The sequence below is a fragment of the Saccopteryx bilineata genome, chromosome 1 (genome assembly GCF_036850765.1).
Source record: "Saccopteryx bilineata isolate mSacBil1 chromosome 1, mSacBil1_pri_phased_curated, whole genome shotgun sequence".
Taxonomy (NCBI): Eukaryota; Metazoa; Chordata; class Mammalia; order Chiroptera; family Emballonuridae; genus Saccopteryx; species Saccopteryx bilineata.
Genome location: NC_089490.1, coordinates 110400607 through 110424603, shown reverse-complemented (window position 1 = coordinate 110424603; position 23997 = coordinate 110400607). Strand labels below are relative to the sequence as shown.

The 23997-nt window shown below is 33.4% G+C and overlaps 1 protein-coding gene and 1 pseudogene across 1 annotated transcript; one reads left to right on the top strand and one right to left on the bottom strand.

The window, feature by feature from the left end:
• Positions 1 to 3065: 3065 nt before the first annotated feature.
• Positions 3066 to 3391, bottom strand: LOC136320024 (transcription initiation factor IIA subunit 2 pseudogene; annotated as a pseudogene).
• A 7035-nt stretch (positions 3392 to 10426) lies between these two features.
• Positions 10427 to 18361, top strand: LOC136320023 (C-type lectin domain family 9 member A-like). Its single transcript, XM_066253173.1, has 8 exons — positions 10427 to 10578; positions 10960 to 11082; positions 12908 to 13006; positions 14113 to 14232; positions 15279 to 15350; positions 15493 to 15644; positions 16454 to 16557; positions 17980 to 18361. The coding sequence occupies exons 1-8, from the start codon at positions 10545 to 10547 to the stop codon at positions 18098 to 18100; spliced, it is 825 nt and encodes a 274-aa protein (XP_066109270.1). The 5' UTR covers positions 10427 to 10544; the 3' UTR covers positions 18101 to 18361.
• The last annotated feature ends 5636 nt before the right edge of the window (positions 18362 to 23997 follow it).

The window sequence follows — 23997 nt, the reverse complement described above, 5'->3', positions numbered from 1 at the left end:
GTACACAATTCTGTGGACTTTAACAATGTATAGAATCATGTACCTACTAGCCCAGTGTAGTCAACCTTTTTATACCTACCGCCCACTTTTGTATCTGTTAGTAGTAAAATTTTCTAACCGCCCACCAATTCCACAGTAATGGGGATTTATAAAGTTGGGAAGTAACTTTAATTTATAAAATTTATAAAGCAGAGTTACAGCAAGTTAAAGCATATAATAATAATTACTTACCAAGTACTTTATATAGGATTTCGTTAAACTTTGGCACAATAAATCCTTATAAAACAACCTACTATAGTTAAATCTATCTTTTTATTTATACTTTGGTTGCTCTGCTACTGCCCACTGTGAGAGCTGGAATGCCCACTAGTGGGTGGTTGGGACCAGGTTGACTACCACTGTACTAGCTTGTAGGATACTGAGTAGTCCTTTTACCACAAAAGTTCCCTGTGCTCCCACTTTGTATTTAATCATTTTTCCCTCCTCTAACGCCTGGTAATTTCTGTTTTCTGTCTCTATAGTTTTGTTTTTTGCAGAGGTCATATGAATGAAATCATAAAATATTTATTCTTTCATTTAATTTAGTAAAATCACATGATTTATTCCTGTTGTGTGAATCAAGAACCCATTTTATAAAAATAAATTTATTTTGGAAAACTACATAACATAGAATTTACCAGTGTAACCATTTTTAAGTGTGTAAGTTAGTGGCTTTAATTAAGTACAGTAACAATGTGGTATAACTATCACCTCTATCCATTTACAGAACTTTTTAAAAATCATCCTAAACAGTCACTCTATTTTCATTAAACAATTACTACCATGTTTTTTCTTCCCAGTCCCTGGTAACCAGTATTCTATTTTCTGTTGCTATAATTTGCCTATATTTTCTGCCTTTATTGAATTCCAGATACTTAATATAACTAGAATGATATATTTTTCTGTTTCTTCTAGCTTATTTTGCTCAGCATATTTTCATTGGTCATCCCTGTAGTAGCATGAATCAGAAGTTCATTCCTTTTTACTGATGAAGAATGTCCTATTCTATATATATATATATATATATATATATATATAGTACATTTTGTTTATTCATTCATAAAAACAAAATGTTGGTACTTCAATTGTTTCCATCTTTTGGAATAATGCTGCAATGTGTATTTGGTGTACAAACATCTGTTAGAGTTCCTGCTTATAATTTTTTGCTATATACTTTATATTTTTATAGACTTGCAGGAACATATGGCAATATCTATGAGTAATTGACAAGTAGTAGTTTTTATACGGGCTGCATCATTTTACATTTCTCTCTCTCTCTCTCTCTCTCTCTCTCTCTTTTGCCTTATGATAGACTCCCTCATGTGCCCCACCAGGATCCAACCAGCAAGGGGGTTATGCTTTGCGTATCTGAGGCCACTGCTCCGTTGCAACTGGAGCTAGGTTTTAGTGTTCGAGGGCGAGGCCATGGAGCCATCCTCAGTACCCAGGGCCAACTTGCTCCAATTGAGCAATAGCTGCAAAAGGAGAAGAGAGAGATAGAGATAGAGATGGAGAGAGAGAAGCGAGAGCGGGAGGCGTGGAGAAGCAGATCGGTGCTTCTCCCGTGTGCCCTGACTGGGAATCAAACCTGTGACATCCACACGCAGGCCGATGCTCTGCCACTGAGCAAAGCTGCCAGGGCTTTACATTTCTTCCAGCAACGCACAAGAGTTTCAATTTTACATTTTTGCCACCATTTATTTTATTTTAATAGTAACCATCTTAATGGGTGTGCAATGGCATCTCATTACAATTTTGATTTGCATTTCCCTAATAACTAATGATGTTGACTAATGACTAATGATCATATTTGTATATCTTCTTTATTTTTAAAAAAGATTTTATTTATTGATTTTATAGAGAGAGGAGAGGGTGGGGAGAGAGAAGTATCAACTCATAGTTGCTTCCCTTTAGTTGTTCATTGTTTGTTTGTTGTATGTTTCTTGATCGGGAAAGTCCAGGGTTTTTAACTGGCAATCTCAGCATTCCAGACCTATGCTCTATCCGCTGTGCTACCACAGATCAGCAATTTGTATATCTTCTTTAGGTAGTGTATATTCAAGTCCTTTGCTTAGTTTTGAATTGAGCTGCTTTTTGTTGAGTTGTAAAAGTACCTTATATATTCTGGATGCCAAACTCTTAGCAGATACATGATTTGCAAATGTTTTCTTCCATTTGAATACTCTTTAGCATTTCTGTATAAGGGCTTATGTTGACAAACCCTCAGCTTTTAAAATCTGGGAATGGGTAAATTTCTTCCTCTTTTTTTAAAAGAGAATAAAGCCAGATTTATACTTTTAGATCGACATTTTCTATCAGCCCTTTAAATCTGTCATCCCAGTGCTTTCTGGCCATAAAGTTTATGATGATAAATTGGCTGACAACCTTATTGAGAATCGCTTGTGCATGATGTATAATTTCCCTCTTGCGCCTTCAAGATACTCCATTGTCTTTGCCTTTCAACAATTTTATTTCAATGGGGATTGGTGTGGCTTTCTCTGAGTCTTTCCTACTTAGATATTATTCAGCTTGAATTTGTAGATTTTCATTTTAATCAGATTTGAAAATTTTTCAGTCATTATGTCTTCAAATTATCTTTCTGTGTTTTTTTTTCTTTCTCTCTTTTATCTTCTTAGACTCTCATAATGCATATTATATCTATTTGATGATACCCCACAAGTTCTATTTTATTTTTACTATTTTTTTTCTATTTCTCCAATTTATAATTTCAATAATTCTGGGTTGGGTTTTTTTTTGAGTTTTAATATGTGTTTATTAAAAACATTATCAGGAGGACAATGATGTTTGATTTTTCTTTAAAAAAATGTTCTTTTTCTTCATGCTGTATAATAAAGGTAATGCAAGAGGCTAAGGAGTTATGGGCTTCCTACCTGATCCTTTAACTGTATAGCACAGTGTAGTCATTTCTGCAATGCTAGAATAAATAAAAATGTCTCTCTTATGCTTCTCTTTAAAAAGTGATGAATAATGACAGAAAATAGCATAACAAAACTATCTTTTTCTATTCATTTTGTGGTATTAGAGCCAGTAGTTTTACCATCACATTCTACAATTTTTACTTATCCACTTTAATAACTTGTCACCTCTCTAAATTTAACATCATTCAATACGGAAGTCCACACATTACCACAGAATCTGTACATATTTAGAGAGCCCCTGAAATTGGCTCTGTTCCTGATCCTCTGAGCCAATACTGTATCTATAACCTTATTTAACTGAAAGAGAATTTGAAGGGCAAGTTGCGGGGTGATCTGTTGAGACTGTATGAGCTCATTGAGGCTTACTTGTAGACTGTTTCCAAAGTGGTATTTCTGTGTAACTGATATTCCATGGCTGAGACGGAAGAAACCATTTTTCTTGTTCAGTCTTGCATTGATGTCCTATGAGGAAGGCACTCCCTGCTGCTGCGTAGCCCACTGAAGCAGAATGGTCAGGAGCACAGCAGGATGTACCAACCACCTCTCCCCTACTGCCTGTTCCACAGCCGCAGGAAAAAAACAACTCAATAATTCTGTTTCTAAGTTCACCAGTTATTTCTTATGCCTGTTCATCTGTGTTGTTGAAATTTTCCAGTGAATTTACCATTTCAGTTATTTGAATTCCAGTTCCAGAATTATAGTTTGGTCTCTTATTATAATTTTTGTCTCTTTATTGATATTCTCATTTTGTCATATGTAATTTTCTGATTTCTTTTAGTTTTTTTTTTTTACTGTTGTTATTCTTGTTTGTCTCTCTTGAGCATATTTAAGACAGTTGTATTAAAATCTTTAGTTATTAAATCTGATTTCTAGGCTTCCTCACATTCTCTGTCAACTTAGTTTCTATTAAAAGGCCACATTTTCCTGTCTCATTGTATGCCTTGTGCTTTTTTTTGTTGTTGAAAACTAAGCATCTGATTATAACAATGTAGCAAATCTAAAAACCATATTATTTCCATTCCCCAGGGTTTGTTGAGGGTTTTTTTTACATATATATTATTAAAGATAGTCCATTTTTAAGTGAATTTTCCTAACTATTTTTGCAAAAAATATTCCTTGTCATGTCTGGTTACTGAAGTCTAGTCTCTGTTCATTTAGTTTGTGTCAGTTAATATTTTGAAAAGATTTTCTTTAATACCAAGACCTAAAGAAACAAACAAGACAAAACACACACACACAAACCTACCAACACACTCAAGAAAGACAGAAGACAATCAAAAAGAACACCAACCAGCCATTAGCCTTTGTTGATTGGCTTTGTGCTGGGACACTCCTTAAATACTTGGTAATTATTGTTCTGAACTAGGAATAGGACTAAGTTTAATGTTTAAGGTCTTTTTGGTTTGTTGCTAAGGATGTGTCTTGTTCTGAGCATTCACATCGCTTTCTAAATACTTCTAAACTCATGGCTGCTTTTCATTTTCCATAGAATCTTACCCTAGCTTTTTCTACAGGCTTCAGGCATTCTCTTGTATGTCTTGACCTGCAATATCTTGCTTCGGGGTTCTTTGTGTCTTAGTACACCTTATAGATTTTATAAACACTGACCATTACTTTCCCTGCCAGAGTTCTGAGTTAGTGGAACAGAGATAAATGCTCTGCATCACTCCTTCATGAATTCTCCAGACAGGTTGGCACTGTTATGCACGATAATTTGTAAATATTGTTTGTTTTTCTCCCTCTGGTTTGAAAAATGCAACTAGTATTAGACTGCCACCATTTGAAGATCAAGACCACAGCTATATTAGAGAGGGAGGAATATGGGCAAGTAAAAATGTACAAACTTTCCTTTGACTTTGAGAGTGGCTTTCTCATGATTGGGCATTGGCTTGCTTGCTCTAAAATGTTAGACTGTTTTTCAGAGCTCCAACAAAATTGGATCTGCCAGAATCGGCTTGTTTTCAATGCTGCTGTGGGAGAGTGGAGCTTGGAACTTAAAATTGAATTGCAGTAGTATACATCTTTTCTGGTTCTTTCTCAGTTCTTAAAATGCATAGTAGAAATTATGTATAGCATAATTATAATAAGTTCCACATTTGCTATAGAGGAATTCAAATTTAATCTGTTTCTTATTCTGTTTTTCTCCTCTTTCTCTCCAGATCCATTTTGTATTTTTATGTCCACATGTGGAGAAAGTCAATTCAGTGGCACATTTTAGTATCTCAAATGTTTAGTTGAAAATAAGTGGCATACACAGGTTTTGCATTGCATAGCAGCTTTTATGTTTAGTCAATATTACTATGATGCTTGTGGTGGTAGGCATTGAAAAGGAAAAATAGAAAAAACTTCTATGCTCCAGAGTTACAGTTTTACTTTTCAAGTTAGAATTTCACAATACCTTTAGGACATTATGGATATATGGGGAGAGCATTATACTGAGTGAAATAAACCAGTCAGAGAAAGACAATTATCATATGATTTCACTCTTATGTGTACTCTAATGAACAAAATGAACTAACACCCAAAATAGAGATAGACGTATGTATAGAGAGCAAGCTGACAGCTGTTAATTGGTGGGGCAGAGTGAGGGAGGTGGAGGAATAGAGAAAAATGGATGAAAAAAAGAGGAAAAACTTGTGGACACAGATAGCAATGTGGTGATTGCGGGGGAAGGGAGGGGGGAGTGGAGGAGGGTATGGGAGGACAAATGGCGAGGATGAAGACTTGACTTGAGGAGATTAACACACAATGTGCTGTACAGAGATGTCTTGTATAATTGGGCACCTGAATCCCATGTAATAATGTTAACCAGTGTCGCCCCAGTAAATTCAATTAAAAAATAAATTATTGCTTTAAAAGAATTTTACAGTACCTGGAATATGTTATATATAAATCTCTTAAGAATGTAATACAAGAGAAAAACAACAGGTCAATCTGGTCTATTGTTTGTTTAAGACAAAATGTCTAAGCAATGATCCCTGACTAATAGTAATCTCAAAAATATGTTCAGTTTTGTTTTGATACGTGTGTGTAGGAAGCAGGAATTTTTGTTAAAAGCAACTCCAGTGTTTTATGTATAACATTAATGAAAAATATTTGTTTGCAGAGTTTGCTTAATAAACCATACTTTTTAAGTTCCAGTGAAACCAACAAAAAAGAAATAAGTGCACATCCATACAATTTTGCGATTGAAGTCAGTGTTAAAATGTAAATAAAATGTTGGAAGCGTCCTCAGAGACTGTGTTGTTTGTATTATTTTCCTCTAATTTATATACTGTTCCTTGTAAAGAGAGGAAAACCAGAATCATTGCATTTCTTAATATAACCAAACTTATTTAGTATCTGCAAATAGCAACTGACTTATAAAACTGAATCTCTCAGAGCTATATATAGAGTTTGTATGATGATCCAACTTTGTTAACTCCAGCTATGTGGACTTCAACACTGGTTTTCTGAAACAATATGGCATTTTTTTAAAATTATACTGTAAAATCTTCAATTCAGTTAAGTCAATAAAACCTTAGATTTTCAAGTTGAAGTGAGGAAATTCTACTGTAGGACATAAGGCTGTATAAAGTTTGAACAAAAAGATTAATAGTGATGACATTCTTAAATAAATATAAGTAACAATTATTAAATTTAGAAAGGTAAATGGAGAGCAAGGATACATTTTTTATGTGTCTATCATTTCTAAATTAAAAAGGAAAAATACATTAACAGTAGAAAAAATTTTAAATAATAGCCTGTACTGATATGAAAATGAAAGATGATGAAGAAAAGATATCATATTTTTCTATTTTATTTAACAATTTTTAGTATTTTGCGTTGTTCTATATTCTTACAAATGTAAAGCATATTCTTTATTGAAAAAATTTAAATGATGCATTAAAATAAAAAAAAAGACAGTAGTCATGCACAGTGGCATCTACTGCTAACACTTTAAAAATATACAATTCCATTTTCTTTCTATGGTGGTATGATTTTTAAGTTACACATTTCTATTTATTCAGCTTTATTGAAGTATAATTGACAAATAAAATTGTTAGATATTTAAATTTTTACCTTGTGACTATTGGATAAGGTGAAAGGATACTTCCCATCTACTGATTAGCGTTTCCATCATACTTTATATATATTTTGAGGGGTTAGGTGGGAATGAGAACACTGAAGTTCTACTTTCTTAGCAAATTTCAATTACACAACACAATGTTATCAACTGCAGTCCCTTGTTTTGTGAATAATAGACCCTCAGACTTTATTCATCTCAGAATTGAAAATTGGTATCTTTTGACCAACATTTTCCGCTTTCTTTCCCTCATGAAAACCACTTTCTACTCTGTTTCCATGAATTTGACTTCTTTAAAAAAAGATTTTTTTTTAAATGACACCATGCAGTATTTGGTTTTCTTTATCTGGTTTATTTTACACTTAACATTAATGCCCTCATGATCCATTTGTGTTGTCACAAATGGCAGGATTTCCTTCTTTTGAATGGCTTTATAATATTCCATTGTGAGTGTGTGTGTGTGTGTGTGCGTGCATGTGTGTGTGTGTATAAATGTATACATATACTTTTGGAAGGTGGGTGACATTCACTCCCTCCCCCCCATAAATGTATATAAATATTGTTTCTATTTCTTGTCTAGTGAGACTAATGCAGCCTGAGCATGAGATTGCAGATATCTATGGGAGATCCCCTTTTCATTTTCTTTGGATATATAACCAGAAGTGGAATTGTTGGATTATATAGTAGCTCTAATTTTAATTTTTTGAAGAATCTCCATACTGTTTTCCACAGTGGCTGCACCAGTTTACATTTCCATTAACAGTGCAAAAGGGTTCCTTTTTCTCCAAGCCCTCGTCAACATCTGTTATTGTTATCTCTTTGCTTTTTCTTAATAGCCATTCTAACAAGGGTGAGATGCTATGTCATGGTGATTTTTGATTTATTTTTTCTTATTGATAACTGATATTAAGTTGTTGAACAACTTTTCATGTATCTGTTGGCATTTGTATATTTTCTTTGGAAAAATGTTTCTTCAGTTCTTCTGCCATTTTATTAGTCAGATATTTTCTGCTATTGAGTTGTATGAATTTTAAAAATATTATATTTTGAATATTAACCTTTTATCAGATATATAATTTTTTAAATATTTCTTTCTTTGTATTTTTCCAAAGTGAGAAGCAGGGGATGCAGGGGCGGGGGAAGTCAGACAGACTCCTGCATGTGCCCGACTGGGATCCATCTGGCATGCCCACTAGGAGGTGATGCTCTGCTTATTTGGGGCGTTGCTCTGCTGCAACCAGAGCCATTCTAGTGCCTGAGGCAGAGGCCATGGAGCCATCCTCAGTGCCTGGGTCAACTTTGCTCCAATGGAGTTTTGGCTGCAGGAGGTGAAAAGAGAGAGAGAGAGAAAGGAGAGGGGGAAGGGTGGAGAAGCAGAAGGGCGCTTCTCCTGTGTGCCCTGGCCGGGAATCGACCCGGGACTTCCACACATGGGGTTGACGCTCTACTGATGAGCCAACTGGCCAGGACCCTAAAATGTTTTTTCTTATTTTATAGGTTGGCTTTTTATTTTGTTGATGGTTTTCTTTACTGTGCAGCTTTTTAGTGAGATGTAGGCTTTTTATTCAATTAATTTGTCTACATGAACATATATCTATGTCACAGAGTAATCTTCAACATAGTGATTATATAGTATTTCATTATATTAATGGAAAATTAACTAACACCTCATTTATGGATGCACATCTTTTCTAGTAATCTGGTCCTTGGAAACAGTACTGCTATAAGCATTCTCTGTGATAAAGTTTTCCTACAACATGAATTTTTTCTTTTTGCCGAGTCACTCCTTTTGCTTTTACTTTCCTATCTCTGTTAGAATTTCTATAAAAACTGATAATTGTAATACATATATATATGCTTATAAAATGAAGGAAATATAAATCAATTTTTACTCTACAGTCCCACTTACCTATGATCATCGACATAAACAATTTTCTATACTAATATGAATTAAACATATTTGCACATATTGTTTTTTCTTCTTTATCATTTTCTCTTTCTCTTGTTCCTTTTTAATTTCCCTCCTGTTTTCCTTTTTTATATGCTATTAAATGTGTTCAATATAGTATGCAATTTGTTCTTTATTTCCTTAAACAACAAAACAGATAGAATCTTCCTTCTAGTTCATTCTTTATAGAATTCTCTCTTTAAAATGCATAGCTATTTAATTATCCAAGTAAAGAGGTGGTTAATTATATCATAAGGCTACACAATAAATCAATTTATTTTATTCTACTAGAATGGATGCATCTATGAATGTGATATAGGATACTTCCATATAATATTTTTTCATATTTTGATTATAAGTGATGTTCAATTATTAATGATTAATACCCCCTCATTTATCTGAATCCTGACCCACTTTGATGTAATCATATCTTTAAATATGGAATAAATAAGTTAAGAAAGAAAAAAATTATTTATAATACAGGCAGAAGATAAAATGGAATATATATTTTTTATTAAATTCTTTCTCTTTTTATTTTATTAAATCCCTGACTTTACTGAGTTCTTTGAGTGAACAGTGCTGATCTAATATTCTTTCTATTTAACCAACCTTTATTTTATATATTAAAAGATAAAATGTGATATATATTACTTGTAAGACCACTTGATATGTACTGGACATAAAAGAATGGAAAACATATGATAATTGTTTCTACTTGTGGTATCTGTGTGGTTTCAACCAGACTGGCTCAAGCATACATTAGTTTCTATGAGGTTATGACCCCAATGAGAAAGAGTCATATATCTATTTTTGTTTATGTACACTATCTATTTCTATCCACTGCAAATACTGAGCTTCTTCATGTTAGTTCAATAAATAGCAAAAATAGATTGTTGGTGGCTACCCACACATATTTCTGTGAATAGAACTTTTTAATTGAATATAGTTAGGGTTGCAATATTAACAAAACACCTTAAGCCAAACTGTCAGTGGATGGATATATAAATTTTATTATGAAATTTTTATTCTCAGATGCCATTTCTTATAAGATATCATTTAAATCTACCTTTGATTAATCCATATCTGTTTTCTTCCCCAGTGTTCTTCTTTTTATTATTAATCTGGTTATCTAGACTCTAGATTCCATATACTTGATGTTTTCCTTCACTATATTCTCAATTCTCACGAGAATATTCACTTTACACTATTCAATTACAATTTTGTTATGAGATTGGTGTTTCTTAACTTGTTTCCAGAGTGATGGAGTGTTACTTGCACAAACTAGATGCTATTAATAAGCTTGTTGTACACAATTTTTATTGTTGTAAACCTACTAGAAATATGTCCAGTAATTGATTCACATGTCCTCTGTGGTTTTTACCAAAGTAAGTTAGTATCATACAATTGTACATAGTTACCACACTTTAGGCCAGGTCTGGACTTCTCATCAACTCTAGGGGGATAGTGACAGCAATATTCTTCACTCACCTACCATCACCTCTGAAGGCTCCCCTTCACCATTCAGCCAGAGAAATAATCCAAAGGCTCCATAATGTCAAGTGCTTCAGACTCTGAACAGCCTCCAGGTGCTCTTTTAATTTAAACCTCTTTTGCCATTTTACTAACTAAATATTTATTTATCATCAATGTTGGTTATGTTTATAGCAAGGACATAAATGTCAAATACTTTCTTTAGTATTTCACAGGCATGGCTGAAAGAGTACTTTTACCTAAAATTAACAAACAATTCTGTATTTCTTGGCTATATATGAAGTTTAACCAATCAATTTAAGTAGTTTTAGAAAAGCTGGATGGGCTGTTGGGTGGAAATGTGATTTGAGTGTTTGAGTTTACTGCTCCTACATTTGTATTTCTATCTTTAAAGATAGTAATAATCTCTTAATTTGAATTCTAATCTCATTTGCTTTACCAGGTTATATATTAATTATATAATTTCTATGTTAAAGAAATCACAGAGCAGACAGAGATGATTCCTATTGTGGACTTGGAATCACCCCTCGCTCTTCCTCTTCCTCCTCCTCCTCCAGAGGATGAATGGGGCCCGATTCCCGAGGGCCCCAACGTGGACGGTAAAGTGTACATACTCAATAATTTTATTATTTATATTTTCTCTGTGTTATCTTAAGGGACCTCATCCCTTGGTTTTACTGTTCTCCAAGTGCTTACTATTTGGATATTTTAAAATTTAGAGAAAATATAGAGGTTAAAATTTTTTCAAAACGTGTATGGAAGTAAAACAAGAACATTTTATCACAGAGATGTTTGATCATTGTATATATATAGTAAGAAGCAGTAGTGTGATCCAAACAATTTAACAACCAGCTCTCTGCCTTTATGACCATTTTAAATATAAAAAAACAATATACCAAAAGGTAGTTTATTATTTCATGCACTTAATACTTAATAGAACAATACAAGAGGTACACAAAACACTATAGATTGTTATAAGAGTTTTAAAATATTAATAAAAATATTAAATAATTCCTGAAAAAAGCAATAAAACTTATTTAAAATATTTCCATATTGCTTCTCCATTGGTGTCCTCACTTGCAGTTTTTTCACCTGTGGATGGACTGAACATTACTATGGGAGCTTAGAATATGCTGTTGAGCAGATGAACATTACAAAAGGAATGTAAATTTGTGATTTTCACATTGGGAAGCTTCCCAGGCGCCCACTTTAGAAAGAACCCTGATCACAAGTGCCATTTTAACAACTGGTTTGCCGAACTCAACAAAAAAATATCGGTTCTGTTGAACTGGTGATAACCGGTTGAATCCCACCACTGTTAAGAAGCATATTTAAGGATAGAAGAAGCCAGTTTTACAAATTTGGACCAGTTTTCTCATGTGAAAGTGAGACACTTAGATGCACTGAAGGTATAAATTTCAGCAAAATTGTAAAAAGAAAAAAAGGAATTACATTACTACATGACTGTCACCTTTTGATCATAATTAAATTTCACATTGTTTAGTAGAGCAGGGTCTCTCAGTTTCACATTGCTGACATTATGGGATAGAAAGAATTCTATCTTAATACTAGAATGAATTTCACATAATTTAGTATTTCCCTCATATAATGATACTAATGAGGATAATGTAATCTCAACTGAAATTTTATACCTAGTGTTTAAGGATATTTAATAATATCTATATGTGAAATTTTTATCTGTGTGGGAAGTCCTCAAGACCACACTCATGTTTAATGATTCTCTAAAAGAACTCATAGGACTGGGCATACAGTTTTCTTAAGCTGAGATTTATGGCAGCAGAATTGCAAAAGCAAAACCACCAAAGGGAAAAGGTATATGAAGTGAAGTTGTGGGGAGACCAGGCTCAAGTTATAAGGACCCTCTCCCAGCAGAGTCACACAGGTCATGTGAATTTCCTCAACAACAACTTATGGCAATGCCTGTCAAATGTTGCTCACCAAGGAACTCACTGGAGAATCAGTGTTCAGGGTGCTGACTGGGGGCTGATCACCTAGGCAGCTCCTGGTTGGCATGTAACAAAGTTTCAGTCATCTAGAATGAAAACATGTGTTTATCACAAAGTATAATATATGGTTTGCAGAAACAGTTTAGGCCCAGTGAGCCACTCTTACCAGGTCATTGTTGTGGGAACGCCCCTGAAATCTAAGTTTCCACATGCCAGCCAAGGCAGTCTTATAAGCAGGCCTTGTAGGACAGTAGCCAGGTTCATTCTTTTCCTCACCTCCTTTTAAATAGTTTTTATGTTTTTCATTCAACCTAATAGTTTATAATAAATCACACACTGGATTTTATCATTCATAAAATTGAGGATATTTTAAAAACAATAATAAGTGAAAAATAATGACATTAATTTTCAAATAACTGGAGCTGACACTATCTCTGATTTTCATTCTGTTTCTTAGCTTTTACCTTTCCCTATTCACTATGTGAAATAATTCTTGTGATCCTGGGAATCTTCAGTCTGCTGCTCTTGATGTTATGTGGATTCCTTGGATATCAGTGTAAGTTTCATTACTGTATTTCCCCATATCAAGATGCACCCTTTTTCGAAAAATTTGGAGTCTAAAACCTGAGTGCGTCTTATACAGTGCTTGTAGATATTTTTACTTGCTTTTCACACTTGTTGTGGAGTTGTATGAATTTTATGATGAATAAAACTTGAGTTCAATAACTTTATGTAACACAGTTGTTGTTGTTTTCTTTAATTTAGGGCCCCAATATCAAGATGTGTCTTATACATGGGAGCATCTTATCATGGGGAAATATAGTAATTATTGGGAGTGGGTATGAAAATTAATAGCCTATTTGTCAAATTGTCATACTTCTTTAAACCATTTTCAGATAGTAGTTTTTGGTAGATGTATTATTGCCATGCTGAATAAAAAAAAGAGAAATGGCATGAAAATATCACAACTTTTAACTATATGAATGAATTTAATTTTGTGAGCTCTCAAGTGTACATTTTTTTCTAGGGAGGATATATTATTGCAATACTCCATAAGATATTGATAGTAATGATTAAGTATTATGATTATTTTGAAAATTATAACTTACTAAGAAATTTACCTCAATGAATTTGCTGTTGTCTTTACTCTGAAAATAGAAAACTTCTTTGACAATTTGTTCAAATTATTCACGTGGCCAGCAGCTTATATTAAATCAATAGAATGCTTTTATTTTTAAAATCATTTGCTATCTGTTATTTTAAAATAGTAAGTTGTCTTTGATGACATTAGTTTGAAATTCAAAAATTTAGACTTTTGTTTAGGAAGTGAAATTCTACCAATTAAATCAACCAGTCATAAAAACAAAAGATTTGGGACAATTGTTATTGTTTTTGTTTGTTTTAATTGCATTGAACCATTTTTAAATGATAGAAACACTTTGAAACATAAGAAATTATGAGAATATTACAGATTTAGACTAGACTTTAGAAATAATAGTGAATAAATTAAAATACACTTAGCTAAATTTTTTTTCTAGTTTTGAAAACATTTATAGGGGAATTTATTAAAGAGAAAACTAAAATTTAAACTTCATAGTCTAATACAGTACTGTTTCATAATGGAGGATGTACTTTATATGTATTTGGGATTCTTATTCTTAGACTTTCAAAGTGTTCAGGCATCAGAGATCAAGATGAAGAACCTTAATCAGTGGGTTGAGTATTTCCAAAACAAAACAGAAAACTTTCTTCAGATTCAAGAAGTTCTTGAACAAAATAAAGGTAATATCAGAACTAGAATAAATTACTTTTACAGAATGCTAGATTGTTTTTCTTGTGTCAGCCCTCAAATTGTTGTTTTCACTGTGGAATAAGAAACTCTCTAGTATAGCAACATGATGTCTTCTTCCCTCTTTAATTCTTCATTCCATCTTCTGAAACTCAGTCTTGTATTTACCATAGTATCTTCCTATATTAATTTATTGGTCAATAATTCATTTATTTATCCCATTTATTCAGTGAACACTAGATGCCAACCACTAGGCTGGTAATCAAAAATAAATATAATATGAACTCTGCCCTTGGGAGGCTTAGAGAAAACATATAAGCCAGAAATAAAGTGTCAAGGTGAGTAGTAAAAGTTTATGCAAGATATTCAGGGACCATAAAAGTAGAACTTAAATATCTGAAAAGCAATCATGTTTTCATTATATACAAAGTAATTAGAAAATTTTTTTATGATAATTAAATTATAATATAAAAGCAGTCTATGTTTATGATAAATAAATACTTTGCAAAGACCTTGCATTAAAATGTTATTTTTTCATGTGATGTATTAAACTTATATTGAACAATTAAATGAACTATTTGAGTCTATTTTAATGACTTATCATGTCACAAAACTAGTTTAGTTTTGTTTTAATTGAGATAAGATTAACATATAATGTGCAAGTTTGAGGGTACGATATGTCGGTTTGATATATATTGCAATATGAGTCCTACAGCAGTGTTGCCTAACACCTTCATCCTGTCACGTAACTGTCATTTTCTTTTTGTGTTGAGAACACGTAAGATCTAGTCTCTTAACAACCTTGAGTTTATAGTACTGTACTGTTGCTTGTAATCACTATGTTTGTGCATTTTAAAAGGCTGGTATCTAAGCAATCAATTATTTCCACCAGAGATGAAACTAACTCAGTAGGGAAGGGAACTGGACTAAAATTATTTGCGTATTTTGCCACTTGATCATTATTATGACTCTTGAAATGGTGAAAAAAATCAGATGTAACGTGTTCCTATCTAATGACAAGTCTCTTTGTCCTCTACAGCAACGATCAAGTGGCTCAGAAAGCAGAATGAGTATCTCACTGAGGCTTTACAAGGACTCAATGCGAAACAAGGTAATTTAGAAGTGAGATAATTCTGAGTTGTTGACAGTTCTTAATAACAGTCTCATTCTTTTAAGAGGGAAAAGCTATGAAGCAGTAAAGCCTTGTTTATGAGCATCTTTTGGCTCTCAGTGATAAATATTTTTTTTCCTAGGAGACCAGTGTGGACTTCCTCTGCATCACTGGGTGCAATATGGAGACCAGTGTTACCACCAAAGCGTGGCCATGGTTTCTTGGTTAAACTGTTCTGATCTTTGTGTTTCATTGAATGCTACATTTTTAAAGAGAGAACGGAATCAGTTGATGGTGAGATTGTATTTCATTCTTTAATTCTGAATTCAGACAAACAGCAGGTACCAGTCAAAGGAAGAGTTCAGCTACAGATCTAAAACCAGGGAAAAGGACACTTTCTCATTTAATTTTTTCCTCATCTTTCTGGTGTGCTCCACTTCAGCGTGCCACACATGCCCGCCCTGCAGAAACCTTGCATTTGTCCTCCTCTGCATGTGTTGCTCTTTCAGCTATAATCACAGCTGACTGCTTCTTCTCCTTCAGGTATTTGTTCAGTTGTCACTCTCTCAAGAAACCTAGCCAGACAGTCCTATTTAAAATTGCAACTTGTATGTCATGGCTCTTCTCCCCCACCAGATGCCCTCCTCTGTACTCTTCTCACCTTCCTCTAATTTTTTAAGAGCACTTGTCACACTTTGACATATCATATCATTCATATGTTCATTTATTTCATCAGGTCCAACCACCCCTCAGGCAGGTATTTTTCTCATTTTTACTCAATGATATATCTCAGACTCGAAGAACAGAAACAGAGTTGAATAAATAATAAAATGAGTCTTATAAAGTAATTCTTTTTTTTGCTGTAGTGTCCTCTTAAATATAAAATCTTTTATTTGTTATTTTGTTTTTTCTTTTTTATTTAATCCCTGGTTTGAGAAATGTATAGACAACAGCAGTCTAAATCTTTTTTGATATTTTATTTATCAGTAGGCATGCATAGACTGCATAGTTTTTATTATCATATTATTTATTTCTCACTTGATACAAGTTCCATATATTCAGCCTTAATATATGAATACCTTTGTGGGTTCTGGTTCCCTCAGAATATCATGAAGTTACTTGCAGTGAATCAGACTTGGCTTGGCCTCTCTTATAAGGAAGCAGACAATGGATGGAAGTGGGAGGACGGCTCCTCTCCTTCTGGCCTGTAAGTACATAATTCAGTTCCTTATTATTTGTGTGTGTGTGTGTGTGTGTGTGTGTGTGTGTGTGTGTTTTTCTGAAGTTGGAAACGGGGAGGCAGTCAGGCAGACTCCCGCATGCGCCCGACCGGGATCCACCAGGGGGCGATGCTCTGCCCATCTTGGGGCCTCGCTCTGCCGCTACTAGAGCCATTCTAGCGCCTGAGGCAGAGGCCTTGGAGCCATCCTCAGCACCTGGGCCAACTTTGCTCCAATGGAGCCTTGGCTGCGGGAGGGGAAGAGAGAGACAGAGCGAAAGGAGAGGGGGAGGGGTGGAAAAGCAGATGGGCACTTCTCCTGTGTGCCCTGGCCAGGAATCAAACCTGGGACTCCTGCATGCCAGGCCGATGCTCTACCACTGAGCCAACTGGCCAGGGCCAGTTCCTTATTTCTTTTGCAGTGTTTTTTTGCTTGAAGAATTGAAAAAAATAGAGATGATTACTGGGGACAGAATTTAGGCCTTTTTATTCCTTGCTCTCATTATTTCATATTATATTTTAGCATGTTATAAATTAGAAAGTCATTTAGTCATTTTTCATAATTTGTATATGTATGCCTCTAATATTAGATGCTCTGATGATTACTATCTTAGATAATAAATATTATATAGGGATGACCCTGATTATATATAAATTTGGAACATCTTTAGTATAGAATTGCTGGTCCTAAGCCAAAGAATTGGGCCTAAAAGTTTCAAGAACATATTGTGAAATTGTTATTCAGAAACATTGCATTAGACAACTATGACAATTAAATTAATCAGTGATTTTATCACTCCATGACAATCTTATAATATATCAAAGTTTTGATAATTTTGATAGCTGATTATTTTAATTTTGTTCTCAGGTTATTTTCTGATGTTTAGTGAGGCTGTTTTACATGCACACACACATATACAGGGTAGGAAAAAGTAAGTTTATAGTTTTTTATATGGAAAAAGACATGCAGGTTATGATTATTACAATAGTTTTATATTCTCCGTTTTGTGTACTTACAGTTGTGAACCTACTGTTGCCCAACCCTGTATGTTATCAACACATACCTATATAGTATTCTAAGCTTCATGAGTAATTTTGGCTGACTTTTGTATCTAATGTAATGTATTCACAAGCTAACTTTCCTTTCTTGGTCATGCATTATTTATCAATAGTAGTTTCTGTCGTGCTGATCTGTACTTAAAGATCATTTTATAATCCAGGTTGTCCAAGCACTTACATGTCTGTCTCATCTCTCCTATAAATGTGTCAGTTCTTTAAAAAGAGGGAGAAAGCCTTTACTCCCCCACAACTCCTGGTATAATACATTTCACATAGTATGTTCTTAAATAATGCTATTTAATCTGAATACAGTGCGTATGGCCAGTGACTTGTGTTTTTTTTATTTCTCAGGGGTTTACCAGAACCAAGTGTGGATTTCCAGGGGAAATGTGTGTATGTAAACGCAGGCACCATTGGGACTGATAACTGCACCAGGTCCTCCTCATGCCTGTGTGAGAAGGCTGTCAACTAATTAGGCAGAAGAAGAATGTGAAAGAACAGCTAGGTTGTTTTAATCCCAGTATTTAAGATTCAAGATCTGCCTGTCTTTAGTCTTGTCTACTATTATTTCAAATTTTTCTTGTCTTTTTTTCCCATGGCAGAAAGAAATAAATTAGTTTATGATTAAAGGACACAAGATATATGATTATAGAAAAAAAATAACATGGTAGCCCCCAAAACTTAGAAGTGTCAGAACTTCTTTGATTTTGTGAAAATTGTATAATAGTTAATAAACATGCTATTTGTCATAAATAATCTTGGGTCTTTTTATATTTAAAAATGTATTCATTTAGAATTGTGAGTTCATGGAAACAAGCCTTCAGAACAAATGTAATCAAAGAAATAAATGATAAATAACATTTACAAAGAATGACAAACATAAAGAAATATGAATAGTTACATGAAGCAAAAATTAAAAACACAAATTCAACTAAAACAAATTTCTGAGGCAATTTATCAAATTGTTTTCAGAAATCTTCCTAGCAGATTGAAATGTCAGTTTTACTTACATCTTTAATCCCTTATTTTCATCTTAATAGAAAAGATATATTTCTTGTGAGAGGCTACTTTTGAATGGACTTAATCCATCTCCTACTTCCATTTTGTTTCAACTTTTTATTACCCCCTCACATACAGGCAACCACTTCCACTTAAAATGCCTTACTTACCTTTAATACATTAATATAACCATGCATTGCTCTCCATCCATTAATCTTATGGCCTCTTTCACCCCTTTTATGAGTTTTTCTTCAAAGTAAACGTACTTGCGCAAAGAGTCGACACTGGTTATACAGGTTCTCACTTTCCAATCATTATTCAGAATATTGTTACAGGTCTTACCTTTTTCCTCTTTATTGAAACCGCTTTTGTGTTTGCTCAGGTAGTTTAATTCATAAATTCAGTTTATGTTAATGCTTAAACTACCAAAAGTTTACTGTTGCATTTTTGACATTATTATTATTACATCATCATTATTGTCATTGAACACAGTATTATTTTGCTTTCTGCAGTTTGTCTTTCTTGGTTTTCTTTTGACCATTCTCATCCAATAGACTATCTTATTTGTGAAATTTTCTCTAATTGCTTTCTTATATTTTTTAGCTTGAATGTTTCATTAAAGAATATTTATTTCACTTAGGATGATATTTCATTTATTGACACAGGTTCAGCAAAGAAACTTTTGGTGTATAAGAGACGAGACCAACCCTAGACTCAATATCTTTTATTTCACTTCCTATATGCTTGACGTTCCGCAAGTTATTCTACATCCATGAGTCTCAGATTCTTAATTCATAAGATTGGGATGATAATAGCTATAACTCATAGATGTTTGCAGATTAATTTGGATAGGATGTTTGAAGCATTTAGAAGAATTACTAGAACACAGTAAATGTTCAATAGGTGTTTGCTATTGTTTTTATATGAGAAGAAAAGTTTTAAGCTCTTTGTAAACTGTAAAACACTATATGATTTAAAAGTATTCTTAATATATACGATGATGGTACAATGTAGAAATTTTAGTGATTGAAATGCTTGCTATTTATAAATATCACATTAAATTTTTTACCTCTTTATCTGCCTCCCCTTTTATGTCTTTCACTCCTACCTATTCTCTTATTTTTTTAAAATTATCTATATTCTTTTATTTACTGTCTTTTTTTCTTTTACTTACTCTTCATGTCAGGTAGACTTTATTTATCACAAGTGACAAAAACAAGGTTCAATCTAGCTTGGGTATAATGGGAAAACTTTTGGAAATACACTTGATGATTATATATAAGTGAAGGAAACTTTGACTTGACAAACCATAAGAAAGGTAATGATACAGCTTAGCTACAGGGAAACCAGGAGCTAAGAGCTTGAACTCTACCAGAATTCTCTGTTGCTTTTTTCTGCTTTTTCTTTTCAGTTTGGGATTTATTATTTTTTTATGAATTTAGATTTCTTTCATTTAATAGAAAACATGGACAACATTCTCATTTGATAGCATCTATCAATGAGAGATTCTTCTCATTTAGAGTCACATGAGAAAAATAATAAATAATAAAATGTTAAGAAAGAGCTTAGCCCTAAAAAAATTATGGCTACATCAGCCATAGCTATATGTATTGGAGGGCAAGAAGTTCTTAGGGAATGGATGTGTGCTGGCTGACAATAGCATAAAACCCCTTACAATTATATACTATTTTCCTTATACAAATGTGCCAAAAATCAAATACATTCTTCAAGGAAACCTCGAAATTTTTGAAAAGTAAATAAAATAATAATTAGCATATATTTAAAATTTACATGGTGTTACCCAGGTCAGATAGCTTGGTTGGTTAGAGTTGCATCCTCATGTGTAAAGTTTGCTGGTTGATCCTTAGTCAGAGCACATACAGGAACAGATAGATGTTTCTGTCTGTCTATCTCCTTTCTCACTATATAATCAATAAATAAAGAATTTGAAATATACTTGGTGTCAAGTGCTGTTATAACTGATTTACATGTATTAATCAATTCAGTTCTGAAGATAATTCTATCAGTATATTGCAATATTTTGTACAAAAGAGAACTGGTTAACTGTTCAAGTATCATAAAACTTGCTAGTAACAGAGCTAGAATTTGAACTCAGATATCTTAGTATCAATGTCCACACCTTGAATCACACTAACATGTATATCTGCTCACATACCTACTCAAAAAAAATTGAGGTTAAGTATAATATGCCATTTAATGGCAGGTAAGATCATACTGGAAGCCTTAGAAAGCAGTGAATATAAATTTTTAATGATTCCATATTTGATACAAACTAATGAGGAATTCAGAAGATGACTCAGGCTTTTGCAGTTTTGCAAAATTGCAGTAATATTTTAAGAACATGTTCTCTAGAGATTACATGTAAAGAGACACAACTCAGACCTAAGTGTGAATTAGGACAGGCATTCTAGTGGATTTATGCCTATAAATATACCTCGATATATAGCAGAAAACCTCAATTGTTTTTTTAATATGTGGCAAGTCAGGTTCCTAGGGAAATATTATTTGAAACAAAGACTGTTCTCATTAAAAGTCCTCTTGGGATCAACACTTTTTGGGAGGGAAGACAGTTTTAGACAGAAAAAGCTGTGATGAACTGACTACTCAGTTTTAGGCAACATCATAAGGATCTCAATAGCTAAGAAAGTCCTTCAGAGTAATCCCAAATTGGGGTGTGGGTTGTTTCTTTATACCTCTTGTGTCACCTAAGCATGGGATGGTGTGGCCATAAAAAGGGTAACGATCTTGGTGAGGCAGATGTCTTAAACTGGGGACAATGTCTCTGGACTGAGACCTAAAAGCTCTCATGTGTCAGCATTCTTAGCATTTGTGGAAGTTAGTACTGTAGACATAAAGGGGAATCAGGATACACTACCACACTTATAACAGAATAAAGAGAAGCTCAAACCTGAAGGACTGAGTTGGAATTAGGCAGAAGAAACTTGATGTTATAGAGAAAATAGCATATGTAAATGACATAAGGAAGTGGTTGAACCGATTTTGGCTGAAATACAATGTAAGTAAAGACTGAAAAGCATTAAAGAACCACTTATGGTTTCATATTGTTTAGGAATTTGTGCTTAACATGGTGGAAATCTATTCAAGTATTTTAAGCGAAGAATATTTAATCATATTTGTGATGTATGAAGATCTCAACTGCTGTGATATGAGCAATGACTGGTCTGGGATTAATGTTGGAGACTGAGAGTAGTAAAGAATGTATTACAGTGATCAGAAAGAGAGTTGTTGGAAAATAAAAAAAGAGTGAGAGAATTATGAATTGAATTGGGAGGAGTCAATTTATATTCTAGGGTGCTTAGACACTGCCCATTGTACAAAAAGGAATACTCAGTAATCATTCAACTCCTAGTGAAAGGTGGTAAAATATACAGGGACACTTTTATTACCCACTTGAATCAGACATCTAGATTAGTGGATCACATCCAGTGATATGGGTGGGCAGCCATTTGGCTCATGACTCCATTCAGGAGAGATCACAGAAGAAAAGAAAGTTTATAGAAGTCCAAAATAGTAAGATTTGGGCATAGTAAATTTGATATATATGTGAACTATACAGCTGATTATATGCTCTGAAAAAAAGAACCTGGTTTGTTTCATGAAACAAAGTGCTGAGATCCTGTTTTATAAACTCCTACTTTTCAACTCACATGCATATAATCAACATAGAACAAATATATAGCTTGAATAAAAATGCTCAAAGTATAATTTGTCTAGCAAGTAAACTATTTTCACCAGTAAAAAGAGGGTTTTTAGATATTCCCTAATGAAATAGAAGCAAATGAGAAAAGGGCACTTTTGAAAAGTCTCCTCTGATTCATTCAGAATGATGTTGACCTTAGGGCCTCCCATCCTATTTGAATGCTGGACAGGTTTTGTTGTAAAGAAGAAATGGCAAGAAATTTCTGAAGATATCAAAGAGAAAGATAAGGTTTATTTCATCCTGGGGTAGTGGCAATGCTTTGAAAAAATCCAAACTGAATATGGTTTTTGAAATCTACTTTAACCCTGATGATGTTGTTTATTTGCAGAAAGAGAAATCCTCTGCAGGGGAATTCCAGTCATTTTATTCATATCATTTCTGAGTGGTTTTAATGAAAAAGCATCAACAGGGCAACATCAAAGATAAGGGAAAGTTTACAAGTCAGGTTTCTCATTCTCACACAATCATTAAATAGAAACAAAAAGTAAGGACATCTAGAAGATTAAAACACCAGACAAGAAGTTGGTTTTGAGATAACAATCTATGTTTTAAAAATAATCCACATTTGTCAGTGAAGTTCTGAAAGTGTCAGAGTTTCATAAAATACTTTTGCCTAAATACAAAATTTATTTACAATCTCTTGTCTCATGTTGACTTATTTCATTACTAGATTACAGACTTAAGGTTAGAAGATGGTTACTGTGTTATGAGTATTATTGTATATTATCATAGCTTTAGAGCAAGTCAAAAAATAATTTACATTTCTTAGTTCCTGAAAAATAACTATCTTTCCCCGAGATTGAGTGACATACACTGAAACAATAATGGAGACTGTGGAATACAATGCACAGTTTGACTTTGTTAATTAACTTTTGCATTTCACAAAAAAAAAAAAATAAATAAATAAAAGGGGAGGGGAAATTTTTCTTTCTAAATCCTAGCATTAAAATAGAGTTAGCTAATTAAATGCTTCCCCTGGGACTTGCCGTGTAAGATGACATATTTACAGGGGGTTATGTGAATGTCTTTGGGAGCCATTTACTCTGTCCTCTTTGTGGGAGAATTTTGGAACTCTGTTCTATGACCTGCTTCTCACCCTGGACAAAATTTTGAGCATAGGTCTGATGCTAATGTGCTGACGTCCAGTGACACTTTGCTCTAGAAGCCAGTGCTTAGCAGATGGAAGGATAGCAGCATCAGGTTGACTCTTCCTATTGTCAATTTATTTTGTACAGACATTGTTTTTAATGGGATGTCAATAGCAGCTGTATTGGCAATACTATACAGACACAATTTAGAACTGGAAATGTCCTAACAAATTATAACAAATATACTTTATTTTATATCTTCTTGGCTCTTCATCTTTTCATCTGAGCTATATGGAATTCATATTCTTTAACCAAATTTAATGTTACTATTATATTGTTTCAAGATCACATTTTTTTAAATTAATTTTTCAACAAATACTAATTGAGCCTCTCCTTTATGCTGAGCAGTCTTCTAGAATCCAAAAATATATAAATGGACAGAACTAAAAAGTCACTGTCCACATGGAGTGGTTTTATAGTGTAAAAAATGCAGACAGTGAATGAATAAATTACATATGTGATATAAACAATTACAAGTGC

Coding starts and splice junctions, on each gene's coding strand:
- LOC136320023 (XM_066253173.1), top strand. CDS start 10,545: ATGTCAAGTGCTTCAGACTCTGAACAGCCTCCAG. Junction 15,351..15,492: donor AGGACTCAATGCGAAACAAG/GTAATTTAGAAG, acceptor TTTTTTTCCTAG/GAGACCAGTGTGGACTTCCT. Junction 16,558..17,979: donor GGCTCCTCTCCTTCTGGCCT/GTAAGTACATAA, acceptor TTTATTTCTCAG/GGGTTTACCAGAACCAAGTG.